At 30.8% G+C, this 23231-nt stretch overlaps 1 protein-coding gene across 1 annotated transcript; it reads right to left on the bottom strand.

The window, feature by feature from the left end:
• Nucleotides 1-19248: 19248 nt before the first annotated feature.
• On the bottom strand, nucleotides 19249-21263 carry LOC120078186 (7-deoxyloganetin glucosyltransferase-like). Its single transcript, XM_039032412.1, has one exon. It carries the CDS (start codon nucleotides 20309-20311, stop codon nucleotides 19433-19435), a length of 879 nt encoding a protein of 292 aa, XP_038888340.1. The 5' UTR covers nucleotides 20312-21263; the 3' UTR covers nucleotides 19249-19432.
• Nucleotides 21264-23231: the final 1968 nt, after the last annotated feature.

Raw genomic sequence — 23231 nt, 5'->3', positions numbered from 1 at the left:
ACTTATTTTTTAATAGTTGACTAGATGATCAATTTGGTCCCATTGGACTCTGTTTCAACTTGGTCTCAAATTTGGATCTAGTTTCGATTTTGTTTCTATGGTTTTGGATAAACGGTCCCTAAAAGAAATCAACACAAACATGCGGTTCTTAAAATATTATCTCTAGTTTTGGTTTTATACAAAAGCATCTTAAAAATCCATGTTACAAGAGGGTTATCCAATAATTTTTTAATACAATTGAGAAAAGGGATTCGAATCACAAACCTTGTGGGTACTGGCACACTCGTTTACCAATTTAGTTATGCTCGCTTTTATAAGGTTATCCAAAATTAGATAAATGTCTCTCGTAATAGGGTATCCTTATTCGGATATATGGGCATCTTAAGATGCCTAAATATATATTTCACATTGACACAAAATAAATAGGGTGATCTAGATATTAATTCTAGGAAAACCTTGGATTAGGGGAGCTTCAAATAAAGATGATGCTAGCTAGATTTAAAAGAGCAAAAAAAGGAAAAACAAAATTTTGATAGGTTTTAAGAAATTAATTCAATAGGCAATCAATACATTTATTTGTTAGGACTTAATTTTCGTTGGCTTTATTAATTTTTTCTTTAGTTAGGTTAGAATTGCAAGTGGAGGAAATTAGTCCAATAGATAATAAATTTTGCACACATAACAAAAGAAACATATAATAAAGTTTCAAATTAATCCAAAGTCTAAATATTAATATGATGGCCAACTGTAATTAAGAGATGTTGAATGAAAAATTTTGGACCAATCACAAATTTTTACATAATTCACCAAATAAATGATGAAATTATACATCATCTAATTTGGGACTAATTAAAGTTGACATGTGTCCTAAATTAAAATGAAGATTAAAATCGACATAAAATTGGCAAATCTGTTTGTCCATTTGATATTATTAGTTGGGTTAAAATCCAATTGAACCCAAAAACACGCTTCATTTTATGCAAATGTCAAATAAAGCTCAAATCCAATTAATTGAGCCCAAAAGCCAGATCCATGGTCCAACCAAACTCAAACTTACAAAGCCCACCGAAAAAACTCTATAAATAGAGGAGTTTCCTTCATTTGAAAGGGTTAGAAATTTTAGACATGAGAGAGTCTGAAATTTTATACTCTAGTGAATATAGAGAGAATTTTAGATAGTCAAAATCCCTAACTCTTGAAGATCGAACAACTGCTCGAAGCTTAAGTCCTAACAAACAGGAGTTCTTCAAAAATCAGAGAATCAAGTGCTAGAACTCGAACTACATTTGCATCAAATCTACATAAACGCAAGTTCAACTTCACGGAACAAGTTTCTCCGGAAACCATGTGTGAACAAGAGGTTTGTTTAAAAGAATTGTGATTAAAGAGGTTGGATGTCATATGTAATCCATTCATGACCACCGTAACATCTCGAGTTTTAGGAAAATTTGAATTTATTTTCTTTAAAATATAGGGTTTTCTTTACTTTTAATTTTAGATTTTTAAGCTAAAATTCATTTAATTTGGGGAAGATAATTAATTTAAATTTATTTGTGAAGGGATTGAATCTTGTGCTAAAGCGTGTGAATGTTCATGCTTCAATATTTGTTGAAGAAAACAAGAACAAAAAACAAATAAACATGTCGTATTTTAATTAAAAAAAATGTAGAAGTACTCAATTTTGAAGACCATTCTTTAAGCGATTCTCACGTGAAGATATTTCGATTACCATCACTAATGTATCTCCACTGTTCTCCGGTAGAATAGTGGCTTGTGAGTGTCTTTTTGGAAGTATGAGGGAAAGATAGAATTTATTGAGAGAATGGTAGAGTTAAGACTAGAGAGGAAGAAGAAGATTCAAAAGAAAAAAAAAAAAAAAATTCTTTCTTCATCTAACATCGAGTCAAGTTTCCCACTAACTCTTCACAACTCTCCACATGAGGGGTTATTTTATTTATTTATTATGATTAATATAAAGTAAATCCAAATTTAATTTAAATCAATTAAATAATATTTAATATATCTAATTTGTTAAATTTAATTAATTAAATATCATATATTTAATTAATATTATATTTAAATCATATTTAGATATATTTTTCTCTTATAATTCATAGTTTTAATATGAATCTTATTCATATTAATTTTTAACATATAGTTTTAATATAAATCTAATTTATATTATTTAATATTTTAATCTTATTCAAATATTTTATTTGTCTTGTATAATAAAGTTTAACTTTGAATTTAATTCAAAACTAACTTTATAATATAATGTATCCATATATATTATATTATATTAAATGTATTATATTAAATTATATTTCCCAAATAATTTGAACAATTCAAATTCATCCAAAACTTTAATCATTCTATTTTTACTGTTAGCTATTAGGGAGACCTGGTGGACCTACACATTAGAAGCTCCACATTAGAACATTTATTAACGACAGGTCACTCCATTAGAAACCCACATCAGCACTCTTCGCATTGTAGATATATTTCTATGCACATGGATATAACTTAATCCTCCACGAGTTGTTCATGATTGCATTTGAGTCAAAATTATCGTTTTGCGCCTATAATTATCTATAGTTCCTTATATCCCACTGATTCTCTAATGAATAACCTATTTATGGTCCTACCATAAACAAAATTCCTTTCAGGTGAATGAAAGGAAAGGGGCCCATTGTTCAAAATCTATAGTCAGTACTTAAGGGAACAACTCCTCTACTTTCCTTAAAGACGAGAAGGAGTAAATTTAATTATATTCCCAACTTCCTACTCAGTCCTATTCCTAAAATGACAAATATATTGAGTTAGCAACTTGAGTCACTTTTATCCATACAAATCAAAGAACAGTCCCTTATAGGTAGGAGTCCATGACTCATTCAAGATTGAAAATGACTTACCTACGGTCATCCTATGAAATATTAATATTTTTAATCAATGGTGTTATAGTGAAACATTAATTATTTCGCGATCTGGTCTTATACAAACTCTTTGTGTAGGATACTTCACTACAAAAAAGTTAAAAAGTTGGCCTATTTCGACCATCTGTAATCGAAGGTAATAAAAAACCTTACCTTGGAGGTTGCTCCATATAAACCTCCACTTCGAGACCACCATGCAGGAATTTGAAAAATGTTACATTAATTAGAGGGATTCAAAATCCTTTGAAAAAATACTTACTATTTATCGAAGGTTATTGAAAACTCCTTAAAAAAGATGTTATATTTATCAAAGGACATTAAAAAACTTTTGAAAATTTTCTACTCTTTATCGAAAGTCATTGAAAACCTTTAAAAATTGTACTCTTTAGCTTATTGAAAATCTTTAAAAAATACATTATATTTATCAAAGGAGTTTAAAAAATCTCTGAAAATTATCTACTATTTATGGAAGGTTATTGAAAACCTTTGAAAAAGATATTAATTTATCAAAGGAGTTAGAAACCTTTCAAAATTATCTACTCTTTATCCAAAATTATTGAAAACCTTTGAAAAACATATTATATTTATCAAAGGAGTTTAAAAAACCTTTGAAAATTATTACTCTTTATCAAAGTTATTGAAACCTATTGGAAAATATATTATATTTATAAAAAAATAGTAAAAACCTTTGAAAAATATATTTTTTTTTATCAAATAAGCTTAAAAAACCTTCAAAAATTATCTACTCATTATCTAGGTTATTGAAAATATTTGAAAAACAAATTATATTCATCAAACAACATAGAGAACCTTTAAAAAATATATTATTCTTTATCAAAGGAGTTTTAAAAACCCTTGAAAATATGTTATCCTCCATGGAAGATAATTCATTAACCTTTGAAGTAATATCTATTTTGGTTGTGTTGTTAAACATATATCTTATCAATGGCCACAAAAATCTTAAATAAATATTATCTTTTATCAAATATTTTGAAAATTTGAATATATACATATATATAATATATATTTTGGAGTTAAAGGGATCTGTATTTTCAATTGATCAAAAAATAAAAGATCTATAGTTTCAAAATTACCATTGTATATAGATTATTATTAGTTTTTAATAATAATTCAAAATTATTAAAAATAAATTCTTTTTCATCCTTATTTCTTCCTCTTTTCTGCTAGCTAGGGCTTCAAAGTCATCCTTGCACGTCTCTCTCTTCTCCCTTCAAAATCTTCAAAATCTTCACAAATCCATTTTTTCTTCATTCGTTTAATCTTTTACTATGGTTCTTCTTTTATATTTTACAATTTCATCCACATTGTTTTCATTGTTCACTCATGATTTTAATATTGGAGAAGCTTGTAATCTTGGCTTGATCAGCTAGCAAGGAGGATCTGAGGGACCAATCACAATTTTTCATCCACATTGTTTTCATTGTTTTCATTGTTCACTCATGATTTTAGTTTTAGAGCATAATCCATATGATAATTTGATTTTTGGACCAATCACAAATTTTTACATCATTCACCAAATTAATGACCAAATTATATATCATCTAATTTGGGACTAATTAAAGTTGACATATGTCATAAATTAAAATGAAGATTAAAATCAACATAAGATTGGTAAATCTCGATGACCTCCATCTGTTTTCATCATGAATGTTGGATTGAATCAAATAATTTGGTTGATATTATTACTTGGGTTAAAATCCAATTGAACCCAAAAATAAGCTTAATTTTACGCAAATATCAAATAAAGCCCATATCTAATTAATCGATCCCAAGAGCCAAATTCATGGACCAACCAAACTCAAACCCACAAAGCCCACCAGAGAACTCTATAAACATAAAAGTTCCCTTCATTTGAAAGGGTTAACAATTTTAGACATGAGAGAGTCGGAAATTTTAGACTTTAGAGAACATAGAGAGAATTTTCGATAGTCAGAATCCTTAACTCTTAAAGATCGAACAACTGCTCGATGCTTAAGTCCTAAAAAACACAAGTTCTCCGTAAATCAGAGAATTAAGTACTAGAACTCGAACTATATCTACATCAAGTCTACATAAACACAATTTTAACCCCACGAAACACGTTTCTCTAGAAACCTCGTGTGAACAAGAGGTTTGTTTAAAAGAATTGTGATTAAAGAGGTTCGAGGTCATATGTAATCCATTCATGACCACGGTAACATCTCGAGTTTTAGGTAAATTTGAATTTATTGTTTTTAAAATATTGGGTTTTCTTTACTTTTAATTTTAGAATTTTGAGCTAAAATATATTTAATTTGGAGAAGATAATTAATTTAAATTTATTTGTGAAGGGATTGAATCTCGTGCAAAAGTGTGTGAACGCTCGTGCTTCAATATTTGTTGAAGAAAACAACAAAAAATAAATAAACATGTTGTAATTTAATTTTTAAAAAATGTAGAAATACTAACTTTTGAAGACCATTCTTTAAGCGATTCTCTCGTAAAGATGTTTCTGTTAGAGTAAGAAAATATGCAGTGAAAGTATCAAGGATCCATAAGCATTAAAATTCACTAATTTTGTCAGAAATAAAGTATGCTCATCTAAATAAGAGGGTTTTATATCATTCCTCTGAAGAACTCTTCAAGAACTTGAATAATTAGCAGTAGTCTTCACCAAATATTATCGTGAACCACCTCAAGATCTTCTCCATTATCCTCATGGAGCTTTAGAGTGGGTTGTGGGACTCAAGAACAGCTAGAAACAACGAAGAGCAGAGAAATACTCACAACAGCCACTTCGAAGAACTCTTTCTTCTCATTGAAATTTTTTCTCAAAATTTCCGTATTATGCATACCTTCAATTCACTCCAATCTTCTTTATTTATTGCAGATGAACATGCAAAGAAGAGGTATGCATGACTTGCAGCTCATGCTTGGAGCTTTAATGAAGAGGAGGAAGTAGGCTTTGTGTGAGCATGAAGAAGGTGATATTGGAAAATCAAGATATTCCATTTTGTCCGTGCAAAATGATTTTTCAAATTTTTCTTTAAATCCAAAATTTGATTTCAAAATTCAATTTTTATTTTAATAACTGAAAAATCAGTTTCTAAGATTAATTTCATAAATTAATATAATATATTAATTAATTTAATACCAAATATTAAATTAATTTTTTACACAATAATCATCTTCATATATTTAAATCATATTTAAATATATATTCTCATATTCCGTTTAATTTGAACGTTTCAAATTAATTTCTCAAGCTACTCTAAAGCTTAACCATTTACGAATTAGTAGGGGGACCTCACGGACCTACAGATCATCGTTTCCAATGATTTGAGATTAATCGGCTAAACTCATTAGTCCGATCTAATCCCCATTTGTTAACTAATGGGATCCACTCTAGCCCATAGTTGAACTCCCCTCACTGTAGATATATTATATCCACTTTATAACCATAATTAGTAAGTCGATCTTTCACAACTTGTTCGTAATCAAGCTAGGTCAAAATTACATTTTTACCCCTGTGAATACATCTTCTTCCTTAAGTTCCTACTGACCCTCTAATGAACAATTCTGATTCATAATCTCTATGAATCAATATTTTCTCTATTATGAAAAGGTAGGCCCCCGATTGTTCAAGACTTGGAATCGGTACTTAAGAGAACAACCTATCTGCTAACCCGAAATCGGGTAGGAGTGAATTCCATCTTGCAAGGCTATGTCCCCAGCTATTCATCCGGTCTTATCCCCAAAATGGAAAGTTTATTAAACAGTGTTGTTGAACTACTCTCACCGTTTGTAGATCAAAGGATAATCTCGAACAAACAGGAGTTCATAACTAGCTCAGGATTAAGATCGAGTTAACCTAGGTTATTTGATAAATGAAATAGTCAGTTTTAACAGTAAACGGTTGTTATAAAGAAAAGTGACTATTTTCATGGTTCAGTCTATATGCAAAGTCATTGCATAGGATGCCCCCACTCACATGTCTCAACATGAACGATTTGTGGATCACATCGCTTGTACCATTTTACAACTTCTTGTAACAACTATAGAGTGGGCCGCATCCAATAGTATTACCAGTATGAGATACCCAATTTCATCCATATACTTATTAGACTATTTAGGCTATATACTGTCAACTTAATCCTGTTCATGTCACTACATAAAGTTACAGTATTTAGACTACAGCCAAGGATACATTTATTGGATTTCCATAATAAAATGCAGAATCAACAAGTCATTATTATTGATAAATAGAATGTTTAACACGAATTTCGAGTTCTAGGATATTCCCGACAATCTCCCACTTAAACTAAAACTCCAGTGAGAACAAATATATACAATATAATGTTGAGAAAATATAATGAGAAAAATACAATAAACTAGGGCATCTATAATACAATAGACATTCTCCCACTTGCCCTAAATTACACTACTCAGAGTCCTAGTCCAACTAGATGGCCCTCGAAAACTTTAGCCGAGAGGGCCTTTGTGAATGGATTAGCAAGGTTGTCTTTAGAGGCAATCTTTGTGACGATCAAATCTCTTTTGTGTACTATCTCCTGTATAAGATAGTACTTTCTATCAATGTGTTTTCCACTTTTGTGACTTCTGGGTTCCTTTAAGTCGCCAATTGCACACTATTGTCATAATACAGTGTGATAGACAGGTTCATATTTGGAACGACTTCCAAATTAGCCAAAAATGTGCGTAGCCATACTACTTCTTTAGCAGCTTCACATGCAACCACGTATTTCGCTTCTATTGTGGAGTCAGCAACACAACTGTCCCGAGGTAAGAGTGATTCTTCTCCAAACTATAGCTCCTCCGTTAAGAATGAAAACTGATCCTGAGGTAGATTTTTTGGAATCTACGCCAGTCTGAAAATCCGAATCAGTGTATCCTGTAAGGATCAAATCCTTAGGTACATACATAAGCATATAGTTCTTCGTTCTCCTTAGATACTTGAGGATATTTTTTGATTGGGTCCAATGACTGTGTCCTGGATTGGATTAGAACCTGCTGACAATTTCAACTGCAAAACATATGTCAGGGCATATACACAACATTGTGTACATTAAACTCCCAACTACAGATGCATATGGAATTCTGTTCATCTCCTCAACTTCTTCAAGTTTCTTAGGACATTGTTCCTTTGAAAAATGAATCCCATGCCTAAACGGTAATAAACCTTTCTTGGAATTTTGCATATTATACCTTGACAGTATCTTGTCAATATAAGATGCCTGAGATAGTGTCAATGTTCTATTCTTTCAATTCCAAAAGATCAGAATTCCTAGAACATACTGAGCATCACTCAAATATTTCATTTGGAACTGTGTTGCTAACCATATCTTTACGTCAGCAAGAAAACTTGTCTCATTGCCAATGAGCAATATATCATCAACATATAGAACTAAGAACACTATAGTTTTGTTGACTATCTTTTTGTATACACAAGGTTCGTCAACGTTCTGTTCAAAGCATAAGATTTGATCGCAGTGTCAAATCTTATATTCCAGGATCTGGATGTTTTTTTCAATCCATAAATGGATCGATTAAGCTTACGGATTTTATGTTCCTGTCCTTTTTTTATGAACCCTTCTTATTGAGACATAAAAATACCTTCATTAAGATAGCCATGCAGAAAAGTTTTCTTGACATCCATTTTCCATATCTCATAGTCATAATATGTGGCAATGGCAAGAAGTATTCTTATTGATTTGATTATGGCAATAGGAGAAAAAATTTCTTCATAATCAACTTTTTCTCTTTGGGTAAAACTTTTTGCCACGAGTCTACCTTTATATGTCTTTACTTTGCCAGTTTGGTCTCGTTTTCTCTTGTAGATCCATTTACAACGTATAGGTATTACCTCATGTGATTGATCTACAAGTTCCCAAGTAGAGTTGAAGTACATAAACTCCATTTCATCGTCCATGGCTTTTATCCATTGTTTCCTATTGACATCTTCTATTACCTTTTTATAGGTTAATGGATCCTCTAAACCATCGGCTTGTATGATGTTTTGAGTTTCTGTTAAACTCATGGAGCGTTTAGGTTGTTGAATAATCCTCCCACTATGACGAGGCATCCCCAACTCTTGGGATGGACGTGACGGGACAACAACTGTTGTTAATGGACCAACTTGATCAACAACTCTTGTTTATCTTTCTGTAGTATCTTTTGTCAGTTCTTGCAATATTAGTTTACTGTGAGGGAGATTATTTTTAATATGATCCTCTTCCAAAAACGTAGCATTTGTCGATACAAATACTCTATCTTCTTGGGGATCATAAGACAATCCTCCTTTCGTTTCTTTGGGGTATCCTACAAATAGGCGTAATTTTGAACGTGTTTCCAATTTCTTAGGATTCTATACCAACACATGTGATGGACAATCCCAGATACGGTAATGGCGTAAACTCGTTTTGCATCCTTTCCATAATTCATATGGTGTTTCTGAAACACTTTTGGATGGAACAACATTCAGAATAAATATTGCAGTCTGTACTACATACCCCCAAAAGGATTGAGGTAACTGAGCATAACTCATCATAGACCAAACCATGTCCAACAAGGTTCGATTTCTCCTTTTTGCAACACCGTTTTGTTATGGTGTTCCAGGTGCTGTTAGTTGGGATTGAATTTCATGATCTACTAGATAGTTCTGGAATTTTAAATCCATAAACTCACCACCTCGATCAGATCAAAGTGTTTTAATTCTTGTACTTAACAAAATTTCAATCTCAGCCTTAAATTCTTTGAACTTTTCAAGAGTTTTAGACTTGTGACTGATTAAGTAAATGTAGCGATATCGAGAGTAATCTCAGCCTTAAATTCTCTGAATGTATAAGTTTGAGAGGTTCTTTGGCACGAAGACCTTTGTCAGAAAAAGATATTTTTGTCATTTTTCCCTCAAGACAATATTCACATGATGGTAAGGAACTGCTTCTAACTGATTTAGATGACCGTTTTGTACCAATCTCTCAATCCTTTAGATCAATGTCACCAAGTCTGAGGTGTCAAAGATAGGCGTTAGGATAAATTTTTCACTTTTTATTATGAGTCTCGGTCGTTTTAAATATCTCTATATTTAAAATGGTTTTTGCTTCGGTTGGTTTTAATATGTATAAGTTGCTATCAAGTCTTGCATAACAGATATGTACATCTCTTGAATAAACAAACACTTCATTACATTCAAAAGATACATTGTACATATTTTTCAATAGACAGGAAATGGAGATTAGATTTCTTTTCATCTTTGGTACATAGAAAACTTTCTTAAGCAAGATAAAAGAATCTCCAAAAAATAACTTCACATCTCCCATTGCTTCAGCTGAAATGACTTCACTTGTTCCTACCTTGAAAGTCATCTCATAATCAGAAAGTTTTTTTTTCCAACAACTAGTTTCCTATAGAAAAGTACAAACATGATTAGCGGCGTCTGAATCCAATATCTAGTTAAGGTGAGAATTTTCCACTATACATGTTTCCACAACTAGTTTCCTGTAGAAAAGTACAAACATGATTAGCCTTTTCTGCTTTTTTATCAGCGAGATATTTTGGGCAATTTCATTTCCAATGCCCAACTTCTCCACAATGGAAACATTTTCCTTTGGGAGTTCTATTTTTGTTTTTATTTGCAATGACTTTCTTTTTCCCTTTTTCTTTCTTCTTCATTTGTACGATTTCATCCTTAGAAGAAGAAGGATCGACTTTCTTATCATCAGTGGTTTTCGTACATGACGTGGACCCCTTATAAAACTTTTTCGATTTCAAAATAACATTTATTTCTTTTTCCTCAAGTTTCATCATTGATTGATAAGTTTGCAAATCATTCAACAGCGTCGTTTAAGTTATAAGTGATTTTGTTCATGAAAGCATTTGTCTTGAACAGCAAATATCTCTCGGAAGAGATTTCAGTATCATGCTCACTTGACTTGTCTCGTCTATCATTGCCCCATGAGCGTCCGCAATGTTAAAATGAACCATCATGTCGAGAACGTGTTCTCTTACGTTGGTTCCATCTTTCATGCGTGTTACATCAACATATTTGATGGTTTCATGTCTAACAGAAGATGACAGTTGCCCGAACATCTCCTGTAATGATGCCATAATCTCACAGGCTGTGGGCATGACCTCATGCTTCTTATGGAGTACATCGAATATACTCGTAAAGATATAGGCCTGGGATTTCTCGTTCGCCCTCACCCACCTATCATAGACGTCTCGAACATTTCAGGTGGCCATTGAACTGGGAACTGGAGGACACTATGTTGGGTTTTATGTTCTAAAACTCGCAGTTTGTAAAATGATAAGACATTTTCTATTATCAATATACTTGTTATTGATCTCATAAATTGTATGAAAGTCTAAATCCAATAAACTAAGACCTATGATTATTGTATGAGTACTTGAACTTTATGTGGAGACATAAGAGTGGATCTGGATCGAGTAAATAGTCAAAAAGTTCTGTGGTACATGAATGAGGTTGGGTACCTTATTCTGGTAACACCGTTGGATACAGCCTACTATGTAGTTGTTACAAAGAGTTGTAAAGTGCTACATACGATGTGATCCTAATTGGTACATGTTATAACATGAGGAGTGGGGGCGTCCTATGCAATGAGTTTGCATAAGATCAGGACCAAGAAATAAGTCATGTGGATATAACCATTTACGAGTTAGTAGGGGACCTCGCGGACGTACAGATCATTGGCTTCAACGATTCAAGATTAATCGACTAGACTCATTAATCCAATCTAACACTCATTCGTTAACTAATGGGATACTCCACTATAGCCCATAGTTAAACTCCCCTCACTGTAGATATATTATGTACACTTTATAACTATAATCAGTAAGTTGATCCTTCATAGGTTGTTCGTAATCACAGCTAGGTCAAAATTACCGTTTTACCCTTGTAAATGTATGTTGTTCCTTAAGTTCCTACTGACCCTCTAATGAACAATTCTGATTCATAATCTCTATGAATCAAATCCTTTCTTTATCATGAAAAGGCGAGGCCCCGATTGTTCATGACCTGGAATCAGTACTTAAGAGAACAACCTATTTGCTAACCCTAAATCGGGTAGGAGTAAATTCCATCTTGCAAGGCTATGTCCCCAGCTATTCATCCAGTCTTATCCCCCAAAATGGGAAGCTTATTGAGCAATGATGTTGGACTATTCTCACTGTTTGAAGATCAAAGGATAATTCCGAACAAACAGGAGTTCATAGCTAGCTCTAGATTAAGATCGAGTTAACCTAGGTTATTTGATAACTGAAATAGTCAGTTTTAACAGTAAACGGTCGTTATAAAGAAAAGTGACTATTTTCGTGGTCTAGTTTATATGCAAACTCATTGCATAGGATGCACCCACTCACATGTCTCAACATGAACGATTTGCAGATCACATCGTTTGTAGCACTTTACAACTTCTTGTAACAACTACAGAGTGGGCCGCATCCAATAGTGTTACCAGGATGAGATATCCAATTTCATCCATATACTTATTAGATTATTTAGGCTATATACTGTCAACTTGATCCTTTTTATGTCACTACATAAAGTTACAATATTTAAACTGTAGCCAAGGATACATTTTTTAGATTTCCATAATAAGATGCAAAGTCAACAAGTCATTATTATTGATAAATAAAATGTTTAACACGAACTGTGAGTTCTAAGACATTTCCAACAGTTTCGAACACTATCACCAATGTATCTCTACTATTCTCCGGTAGAATAGTGGCTTGTGGGTGTCCTTTTAGAAGTATGAGGGAATGATAGAATTTTTTGAGAGAATGATAGAGTTAAGACTAGAGAGGAAGAAGAAGATTCAAAAGAAAAAAAATCTCTTTCTTCATTTAACATCTAGTTAAGTTTCCCACTAACTCTCAACAATTCTCAACATGAGGAGTTATTTAATTTATTTATTATTAAAAATAAAAATTAAATCCAAATTCAGTTGAATTTTGAATTATTTGAATTTAATTAATTTTGAATTAATTAAAAAATAAAATTGATTTTGAAAATTGAAATTGAAAATTAACAACAACAACAACAAAAACAATAATAATAATAATAAACACATAGTGAAATTTTCTAATTTTGGAAAATTCAATGTGTTTCAACATTCTTATTACACCTAGCCCACTTGTTAGTCAAATTGATGTGGCAATGACTAAATTTCTTTATTGCTTGCATGTAAATGTTACATAAAAGTCTGAAATTTTCTTAGACTGGAGAGAGAAGTGGCTGAACATGAGTGAGAAACTGCTGGAAATTGAGAATTTCTATAGAATTCTTCTTCTTCTCTCAAACCCATACCATTTTCCTTCACAATTCACTTCAATCTTGAGTTCCACCACTCAAATTGAAGGCTTAGAATAGTAGAGAAGATCTCTTGGTGGTTTACTGAAGTTTTGAAGCTTAGATTTCGTGAAGAGCTACTTGGATTTGAAGGAAATCCTCAAAGGTATGTTTTTCATGAAACCTTCTTCTAAAAAATATGTTTTATATGTATTTAGAATTCAAATTAAATGTAATGAAAGTGCTTATTGATTCTGATTACTTTCGTTGCATGTTTATACTTCCTATAAAAAATATATGCAAGTTGTTCATTGGTAGAAATATGGCGTGTAGAAATATCTGCAAGTTGTATAAGTTGTTCATTCCTGAATGGGGTTGTAAACATAATGATAATCCACCTTGATACGTTTTGTGTGTTTATAAAAAATTAGATTTTGAGCAATATGTAATGTCCATTGACTATCACCTATGAAGCACAGATACAAATATAGATACGAGATATCTATACGATAGAATACAACTATACACCAATTTTTTAAAAAATGAGATACTGATACGTTAAATATACACTTTCTTGTTCTAAAAAAAAATCTAGGATATAGATAAATTAAGCATACAAGTTAATGACAATAGTACAAAATACAATATAAATATTAAAATACAATACATAAAAAGCAACATTTAAAATGTTGAACTACAATAGTCAATAAAATGCAATAGAAAAGTGAGTCCTATTGATCAGGGAAGAAGAAGATTAGAGGGAGAAGTATGAAGATAAATGAAGAACATCTTCTTTGAATTGTTTAAGATATCCAAGTTGGTTATATTGTGGTAGACTTTGTGGGGACTCAAATGTGAAGATGAAGATTAGATGATTCTTGTAAGACCTGCACCTTACGTTTTCCTTTTTAACTATATTTCTGTTAAGTTAAGCAAAATGTTGGGTTAAGTATCTAAGTTAGATTGGATTTGTACATCTTGAAGTAAAAGATGAGTTTGAATCTGGAGAAAATGGTTAAGTAAGGAAGCTTAGCTCTCGTTCACATCATCCTCGCTTCACAAGGAAAATTTTGGCTAAGTGTTGATCATACTGAAGGATGCTTGAACATCGAGTAAGCGCCAGACGAGCATCGAGTATAAGTGAGCGAGGAAGGAGGTGAGTGTCGAGTATAAGTGATCGAGAAGGGTCGAGCACTCCTCCGGTCAGAGTAAATCCTTAGTTGGAGGACAGGGTGTTCAACCAAATCTCCCAAAGGTTGGCGGCCAGTGTAAGTACGGTACAGACTAACCCGGAAAAGAAGTGCTGCAGCAGTTATCGACCTAGGTACCGACACTTACTGCCTAATTTAAGTGAACCTGCTTAAACCTGAATATACGACAACTTTGTACAAACACATCCATGCAATTAAATAGTGCAAGTCTTAATCATAATTCCAAAACAAACAAACATATGTTCAACGAAAATAAGATGACCAAAATAACATGTGTCCCAAAATAGAATATGTTTCGTTTATTACAAGATAGTTAAATTTAAATAACCCTCAATATTGCAAGATAGTTGAATTAAAATCACATAAAAAAAATGGAATGTCATAAATATACTCTCTAGAATGACCATTCTCATTGCTTTGGGATGCTTGATCAACATTTAAATGATTTCATGATTTAAAATCTTTCTTTTACAAGAAGATTTTAGCTTAAATCATGCATACTAGACTATCATTTTACCATACTAATGTAATCAAAGAACAATAAAGATTGATGATAAAGAGCCTTAATGTTCTACTTAGTTATTGTTTTATAAGATTAGGTAATTAGTAGTTAGTGAAAGAAAAGATGGACTTCGAGAGGAGCAATTTGATTAAAAGATTTCTAGATCTATGAGTTATATTAATTTGTTCAAGAGTTAAAGCAATTGAGTTTAGTAAATCCATTGATGAAATCTATTCCAAAGGATGTCTCTTTGCATTGAAAATCTCTATACTTGATTCCTCTATTTACTTTGTTAGAATTATTTTATTTTATTTGTTTCAAAATCGGTCTAATAAATAAAATTTAAAAGATGTCTGAATTGCTAAAAGATTATTAAATCTATTCTCTAAGGACGATACTCAACTAAGACCATTTTATTTATATTATAATTGGATGCATGAACTTGAGCGGCATGAATAATGCCATGGAGAACTTTGATTCCGAGAAAAAACAGAGAAATAATTGATAATTGAATGTATTTTTCCTCAATTATTCAAACCACTTTGTTCACAAATGGCAAAATCAGGGTAATTATTTACGAATATAACAAAATTTTTGAAGTTACTGCAAACCTAACAAGTTAAATTTTGTTTATTTTTAATTCAAATTTTGCTCTTCCCTCCCACCTCCCACCAATCTTCCGATGGTGAATCTAAACGTGAAATAATGAAAAAAAATAGTAGTTTAACTAATTAGTTTTGTTTAAAAATTGATTGAGAAGTGACAGAGAAGAAAGAGTGGAAGAATATATCGCACATAAAATTGAACTAGTTACACAAATAATAATCATACCTTAAATAATAAAAAATGCAGAACATGGATAAACATATTAGGGATATGACACAAAATTAGCATCTGGTATCACTGATAGTAGTATTCAGTGATAGCTATATAGATAAATTATTAAAAAGCCCACACACAGCCCATAATTATTTCATGTTTCTTCTTCTGATTTTCTCAAACTGAAAACGATCATTGATAGTAGCTATTAATGGTAAAAATTGATAGCTATCAGTCACAGTCACTGATCAATATTATTAGTTGTTATCAGAAATCGCTTTCAATTTGAGAAATATTAATACAACATTAAAATAGTAACACTTGAAATATCATCTTTTAATTTACTATCAGTTTTCAATGGCTATCATTGATATACTATGATCAATTGGAATCAAACTTGAAATATTAAAACATAAGACAAGAAGTGGGTATCAATGATAGACTCTTATAAGTAGTTATCAACTTTTGAAAGGAAACTATCATCTTTCAAAGATTAACATTTAAAACTATAAATGATAGAAGTTTATCAATAAGAGGTCAATAAGTGACTATCTCAGATATTTGCCAAAATCACGTCATCAATATCATCAATATCATTTATTTTATTGATATATACCTAAGTTATATAATTGATATACGGATATCACTAATAGCTATGACTATCATTGATAGCTTTCAATCAGTGGTCATCACCGATAACTTTTAGCAATGACTATCAATGATAGACTTTCATCAAATAGAATTGACTTTTATATAATTAATATCATCGACATATTGACACCTAAGTTATATAACTGATATCACTGATATCACTTATATCACTTTTATCGTAGTTATCAGTGATAGCTTCTATAATTGATAACATGTTATCTATAACTTTTGTCATTTCTTTTTGCCATCAAATAACATGTTATCAGTATTGTCGATAGCTTCTATCACTAATAACATACTATTAGTGATAACTTCTAGACATTCCACTTACACTTTAGTTCGAGAGTGAACTTTATTAATTAAATTCACTAATTGGATATTAATTGTGAAAAAAACTCATCAAAGTTTAAGCTATCAATAATAGAAATTATTAGTAGATATCACTAATAGACTTTCATTAGTGACTATCGATTTTGAAAGATTAACACTCAAAGTTATCAATGACTATTATTGAGAAACTTTTATCATGATTATCAATAATAGACTTTTATCAATGATAGACTTCTATCACTGATATTACCTAAATTGGATATCACTAATATGTGAATATGATCGATATCTATCTAAGTTCTATCACTAATATCAATAATAATACTTATTATCAATAACAAATATTATGGTACACAAACACACAAATATTTCAATTTGTGCCCTTCATTTGGGCCATCTATGCCATTTTTTCAAGTTTATTTCTGATAGACATCATACTTTTAAAGTCTTATAAAAAGAAAAAAAAAAAAACTATTGGTCTGTTTGATATCGTTCACATTTCTCAATTTTTTGATAAATAAACTTGTTTAATAACTATTCTAATTTCTCATTTCAAACTTTTAAGAAATGTTTCTAAAATTGGAGCAAATTTGTTGACTAAAAATGGTAGTTTCTTTCAAATCTGTTTTCAGTTGTTATTTATATCTCTGTTTCGTTATAATAATCAAATTTAATGATTGAATTGTTGGTGTTGAATCACTTATGAATTGTACTTATGAATTGGATACTTTCAAGTCTTGAGTATAAAACTCAGCCCCATAAATCTTATGGGGAAAAAATGAAGAAGAAAAAATTGGATAAAGGAAAGAAAATAAAAAAAAAAAAAAAAAAAAAGAAGAAGAAGAAGAAAGAAAGAGAATAAGTAAAAACTGGAGAAAGGAAAAAAATAAAAATAAGAAAAGGACAGAAGTAAAAATCGAAGATAAAAAGGAAAATAAAAATAAAAAACCAAAGTGAAGAAGCCAAAATTAGAGAAAGAAAAGAAAATAGAAAAAAAAAAGGGAAGATCAAAAACCAAGGAAGAAAAGAAATAAAAAGAAAAAAGAAAAAAACAAGGAAAAGAAGGAGAGGAAAAAATTTTAAAAAATAAAAAACAAAGGGAAGTAGCGAAAATTGCAAGAAAAAACCAAAGAAAGAAAATAAAAGAAAAAAATAAAAAAGAAAGGTAATAATCAAAAAACAAAGAAATGAAAGAAAATAAAAAATAAAAAAAAAACAAAGGAAGCAAAAAGCAAAAAAAATAAAAAAGAAATAAAAATGAAAGGAAGAATAAGGTGTGCAATAGGGGATGGTAAAATTGGAAATTAGAAAAAATTCAAAGGTTGACTAGCCAACACTTCTATATTTGCAAATATTTTAAAGAACTTAGAAAAAATTCAAAGATTGACTAGTCAACACTTTTATATTTTTAGATTGTTGGTGTTAAGTCACTTATGAATTGGATACTTTCAAGTCTTGAATATAAAACACAGCCTCATAAATTTATAAATCGGACTCATAAATTTTATGCGTTTCAGTAGCATCATCCAAGTCAGGAAGAGATTTTTGGGTCTAAAAGGGGCCAGAATAACGGGATTTAGAGGAACCTGCGCCTATGGTAAGAAGATATGATGTAGGTCTTTGGGACCTACCGTACTACACACATAGGCTTTGGGTCATGTGTTAGGGTGCTTAGTTCTTTTAGGGGCAGCTCTGTATACATCAGGAGTGATGTTTATGCTATGTGTATTAGGAATCTCTACACCGACGGGTTCTTCAAGTAAAGGTTTGGTGAGGATTATACCTGTAACCTGAGATTTATATGTATTTATGCTTTATATGGTTTACTGAGCTAGTGTTTGGAATGTTACTGATTTGAATGATTTATCAACTCGAGATATTGTTTATAAATTTGTTTTTCTAGAATTTAGATTTATACGGATTGATGATCTTCTATTCAAATATTATTATCATACGAAACGTTTACATATTTATAGATTATGACTTATGATATGAAATGGTTATATAAAACCTATTTTCCTATAAACTACCACTCATTAGCTTTCTAGCTCATTCTTTACTTTTTATTTTCTCCACCAAGTTGCTTCTGAGTTTCAATAAGATTCAAATGATACGAAGCTACCATCCCTACTCATTAGTTTGTTGCAAAATGTAACTAAACATGGTATTCTAATAATTGTATAATTGTCAAAATGTGTAAGTGAAGTATTGAATCCAAGTTTAAGTTTAAAATTAACAGAAAATGTTGTTGTTAGCAAGCATCTCTAAAGATAAGGAGGAAAATTTGACAGTAGATTCCATTGCGCTACTAGGATTTGACACTTTAATACCAAAATAAATCTAAGGTATTTGAGTTTAATCTCTCAATTGCTCAATAAAAATTCTGTGACACATTGTGACCAATTTATAATAGGGTGCACATAAAATAATACAATAAGTATAGAAGATATAACAAGATAACCAGATATGATATTAAAATACAGAGATCTAATGATATGTGGTTTGTCCCAAGGTACTACAGAGGTTCCTTAATAATATAGATCATGAAAAGTTCTGATACATTCATAAAGTCTTGAAATATAAACCATTTAACTAAAGTATCTATATATTTATGTAAATACAGCAAGTTACAAGGAAACAACCTAGAACCCATTTATTAATTTAGAATGGTACAATGAAATCACATCACTTTTGATAGAAGAACTTCCTTAATCAATTTATCCAGTTGTTTCCAAGCAAAACCACCAACTTCATATGCTTCTTCAGCTTTACTCTTCAAATTCATAACATTCTCCTTCATTTGCTTACCCTTTTCTCCATCCATTAACTCTCTCACAAGCTTCTCAACTTCATTTCTTTTCACATTGTTATCAATTTCCATTCCAATCCCCCATTCACTGCAACAATAATGACAGTTTGTTTGTTGTTCAGCAAAGAAAGGCCATGAAATCATTGGAACTCCAGCACATATACTTTCAAGTGTTGAATTCCATCCACTATGTGTTAAAAACCCTCCAATTGAAGAATGGTTCAACACTTGTTCTTGACAACACCAACTTGCTATCAAGCTTCTATCTTTGGTTTGTGTTACAAATTCATGTGGCAAAATGGCTGAATCTCCCACAACTAAATCAGGCCTAGTAATCCATAGAAATGGCTTCTTGCTATTTGCTAATCCCCAAGCAAACTCAATTAATTGATGTGATGTCATAACTGTGATACTACCAAAGTTTACATAAACCACAGAATTTGGTTCCTTTGAATTCAACCATTCAATGCATTCAAAATCCTCCACCCAAAGATTAGACCCTATTGCTCTTTGTTTCTCATCTTCAATTTGCTTGACAAGTAAGTGAAGGGGACCAATTGTGTAAATAAGAGAATTGATGGAAGAGAGAGCCTTTAATACGTGCTCTTCAAGTGTATCGAATGTGTTCAATATAATTGCAGAAGCTTCTCTACATTGTTTTATCTTCTGAAGAATAAAATTTAGCATGATATCATTTGGATCTGTTGTTCTAATAAAAGTAGGAATATCCCTCAAACGTATATTCTTCATTCCCTCGATCCATTCTATAGTTCTTTCTAGATATCCATCTGTCAAATAGCTTGAATCTGTGAACCAATAAATAAGATTAAACCCCAAATTAATTGAAAATTTTAAATTAATAATTTTTTTTGTCTTCCATCCCCATAGAAGTAACAAGGTCTTTAACTTTGGCTTGTGATAATTTTTTCTGATGGGTGTGGTGGAAACTCATAAATAAATAACCAACAAAAGATATTTGATAGGAAACAAAATCACTTTTATTTGAAAGACTCTTCAAATTTGATTCACACTTTTAATTGAACTCCCTTTGGGTGCTCTTCTCTACACATCGTGGTTGCCATTTCAATACAAAATATCAATTCTATTTATAGGATTATCATGGACAAGTCTAAATTTATAACTCTCACCTTAATTAAACACATAAAAGAACCTTTAAAGTCGTATATTTAATTTACTAGTGTATCTTACTCCTCTCCAAGACATGACCTTACCAACTTTCATCAATTAATATACCTAATTAACTTACATCTTTTAATTCATTTATAACTTATCTAATTAAAACATGTTTAATTTTCAACAAATTTAAGTCCAGTTTAGTATCTATATTTTTTGTTTCTAATTTTTAAAAATTAAACTTAAATAATGCTTCTTCTACATATAAGTTTATATGTTTGCTCTCACCTTTCTACAAATATTTCCAAAACCATGTGAAATTTTAAAAATTAAAACGACCTAAGTAGTTTCCAATAACTTGCTTTTATTTTTAGAAATTAACTAAGAGTTTAAATGTTCTTTTAAGTAGTACGTGAAAACCGTTATAGAAATAGTTAGAGAATACAAACATACATTTCAAGAAATAGAAAACTAATAATAAAATTGTTACCAAAGAGGGTTTTAGTTATTGTACTTTTGAGTTTTGTAGCAATCCAGCCCTTAAATTTTAATGTGTACAAGATTAGTATTATTTGTTTAGTTCAATAATTCCAAGAGCTAGAATCGAACTATCAATCTTTGTGTTTAGTAAATGGTATACCTTTCCAAGAGTCTCTTCACTATACATCAATAATAATTACGTTTGGATATTTCTTCTTTCATTGAGAAAAGTCCAATATCTTTACTGCAGACTATAACAATGGTGTTTTGCAATTCCAACAATTTGTCATTTGAAAGAAAAGGATTCAAAGATGGATTATTATTCTATCTCAAAAAATGATAAACACATGCTGTTTGTATTCCATATCCAGCTCAAGGCCATATCACCCCTATGTTGAATTTGGCAAAGCTTCTTCACCACAGAGGTTTCCACATAACATTCGTCAACACCGAGTACAATCATCGGCGTCTTCTCCGATCGAGAGGCCCCAATTCTCTCCATGGCTTTCTAGATTTTCAATTCAAAACTATCCCGGACGGCCTTCCGTATTCGGAGGCCAATTCCACCCAAGATATCACTGCACTCTGTGAATCCGTCAACAAGAAATGCTTAGCTCCATTTTCTGACCTTATTTCTCAACTAAACTTTGAATGCTTCTACTTCTATTGACATTCCACCTGTTAGCTGTGTGGTTAGCGACGCTGCTATGTTCTTCTCTGTTTCAGCTGCCAATCAGTTTAACATTCCTTATGCATTGTTCTTTACGACTAGTGCTTGTGGCTACTTGGGTTATTCACAATATCCTAAACTCATGAACCAAGGGTTGGTCCCACTCAGAGGTATGATTTCAATTGAGTCCCTACGCTTTAAAATTTAATGATTCAAACATATCCTTCAAGACGGTATCTCTTTTAAGTTTACCAATTTTTAGTCGAATCCTAATTCATATTATATACTTGTCTTAATTTTGAGATGGAACAAATTTATTCCCACGTTTTCTAATAACAATAATCAGTTTAGATTTCATGATTTCTCATACTATATTAGAAAAATTGGAGTTTCATTCTTATACCATATGAAGTGTCTTCATCTTTCTCCTATGAGATCCTCAATATACTTTTAAATTTTGTAATAATTCATTTGTGGATAACTTTAATGTGTAACTAAATTAGGTCCCAATACTTTTTTTTTTTTTTTTTTTTGAGGGATAGATTTCAATTGTGAAATATATTATTAAGATTTTAATGAGATTTCTTATGTACGTAATATGTATAGTTGGACAAACTAATTATTGGTTGAAAAGTTTTTATAAACTACAAACAATCCATTGTTAGATAATAAAAATTGACATTTAATTTTAATGGACTTTTTCATGATATGGATGTAATTATAACAGATTTTAAAATACAAAGATTAAATTGTTACAACTTAGTATACCATTTACTAAACACAAAGATTGATAGTTCGATTCTAGCTCTTGAATTATTGAACTAAACAAATAATACTAATCTTGTACACATTAAAATTTAAGGGCTGGATTGTACAAAACTCAAAAGTACAATAACTAAAACCCTCTTTGGTAACAATTTTATTATTAGTTTTCTATTTCTTGAAATGTTATGTTTGTATTCTCTAACTATTTCTATAACGGTTTTCACGTACTACTTAAAGAACATTTAAACTCTAGTTAATTTCTAAAAATAAAAGCAAGTTATTGAAACTACTTAGTCGTTTTAATTTTTTAAATTTCACATGGTTTTGAAATATTTGTAGAAAGGTGAGAGCAAACATATAAACTTATATGTAGAAGAAGCATATTTAAGTTAATTTTTTTAAAATTAGAAACAAAAATATAGATACTAAACTGGACTTAAATTTGTTGAAAAATTAAACATGTTTTAATAGAATAAGTTATAAATGAATTAAAAGATGTAAGTAATTAGGTATATTAATTGATGAAAGTTGGTAAGGTCATGTCTTGGAGAGGAAGTAAGATACACTAGTAAATTAAAATATACGACTTTAAAGGTTCTTTATATGCTTACTTACCCTCTT

The sequence above is a fragment of the Benincasa hispida genome, chromosome 5 (assembly GCF_009727055.1).
Source record: "Benincasa hispida cultivar B227 chromosome 5, ASM972705v1, whole genome shotgun sequence".
NCBI lineage: Eukaryota > Viridiplantae > Streptophyta > Magnoliopsida > Cucurbitales > Cucurbitaceae > Benincasa > Benincasa hispida.
Note: the sequence above shows the minus strand (reverse complement) of the source record. Positions and strands in the feature narration are given on the sequence as shown.

Bases quoted from the DNA above. Each gene is read 5' to 3' on its own strand.
- LOC120078186 (XM_039032412.1), bottom strand. From the start codon at position 20,311: ATGAAGAATATACGTTTGAGGGATATTCCTACTTTTATTAGAACAACA.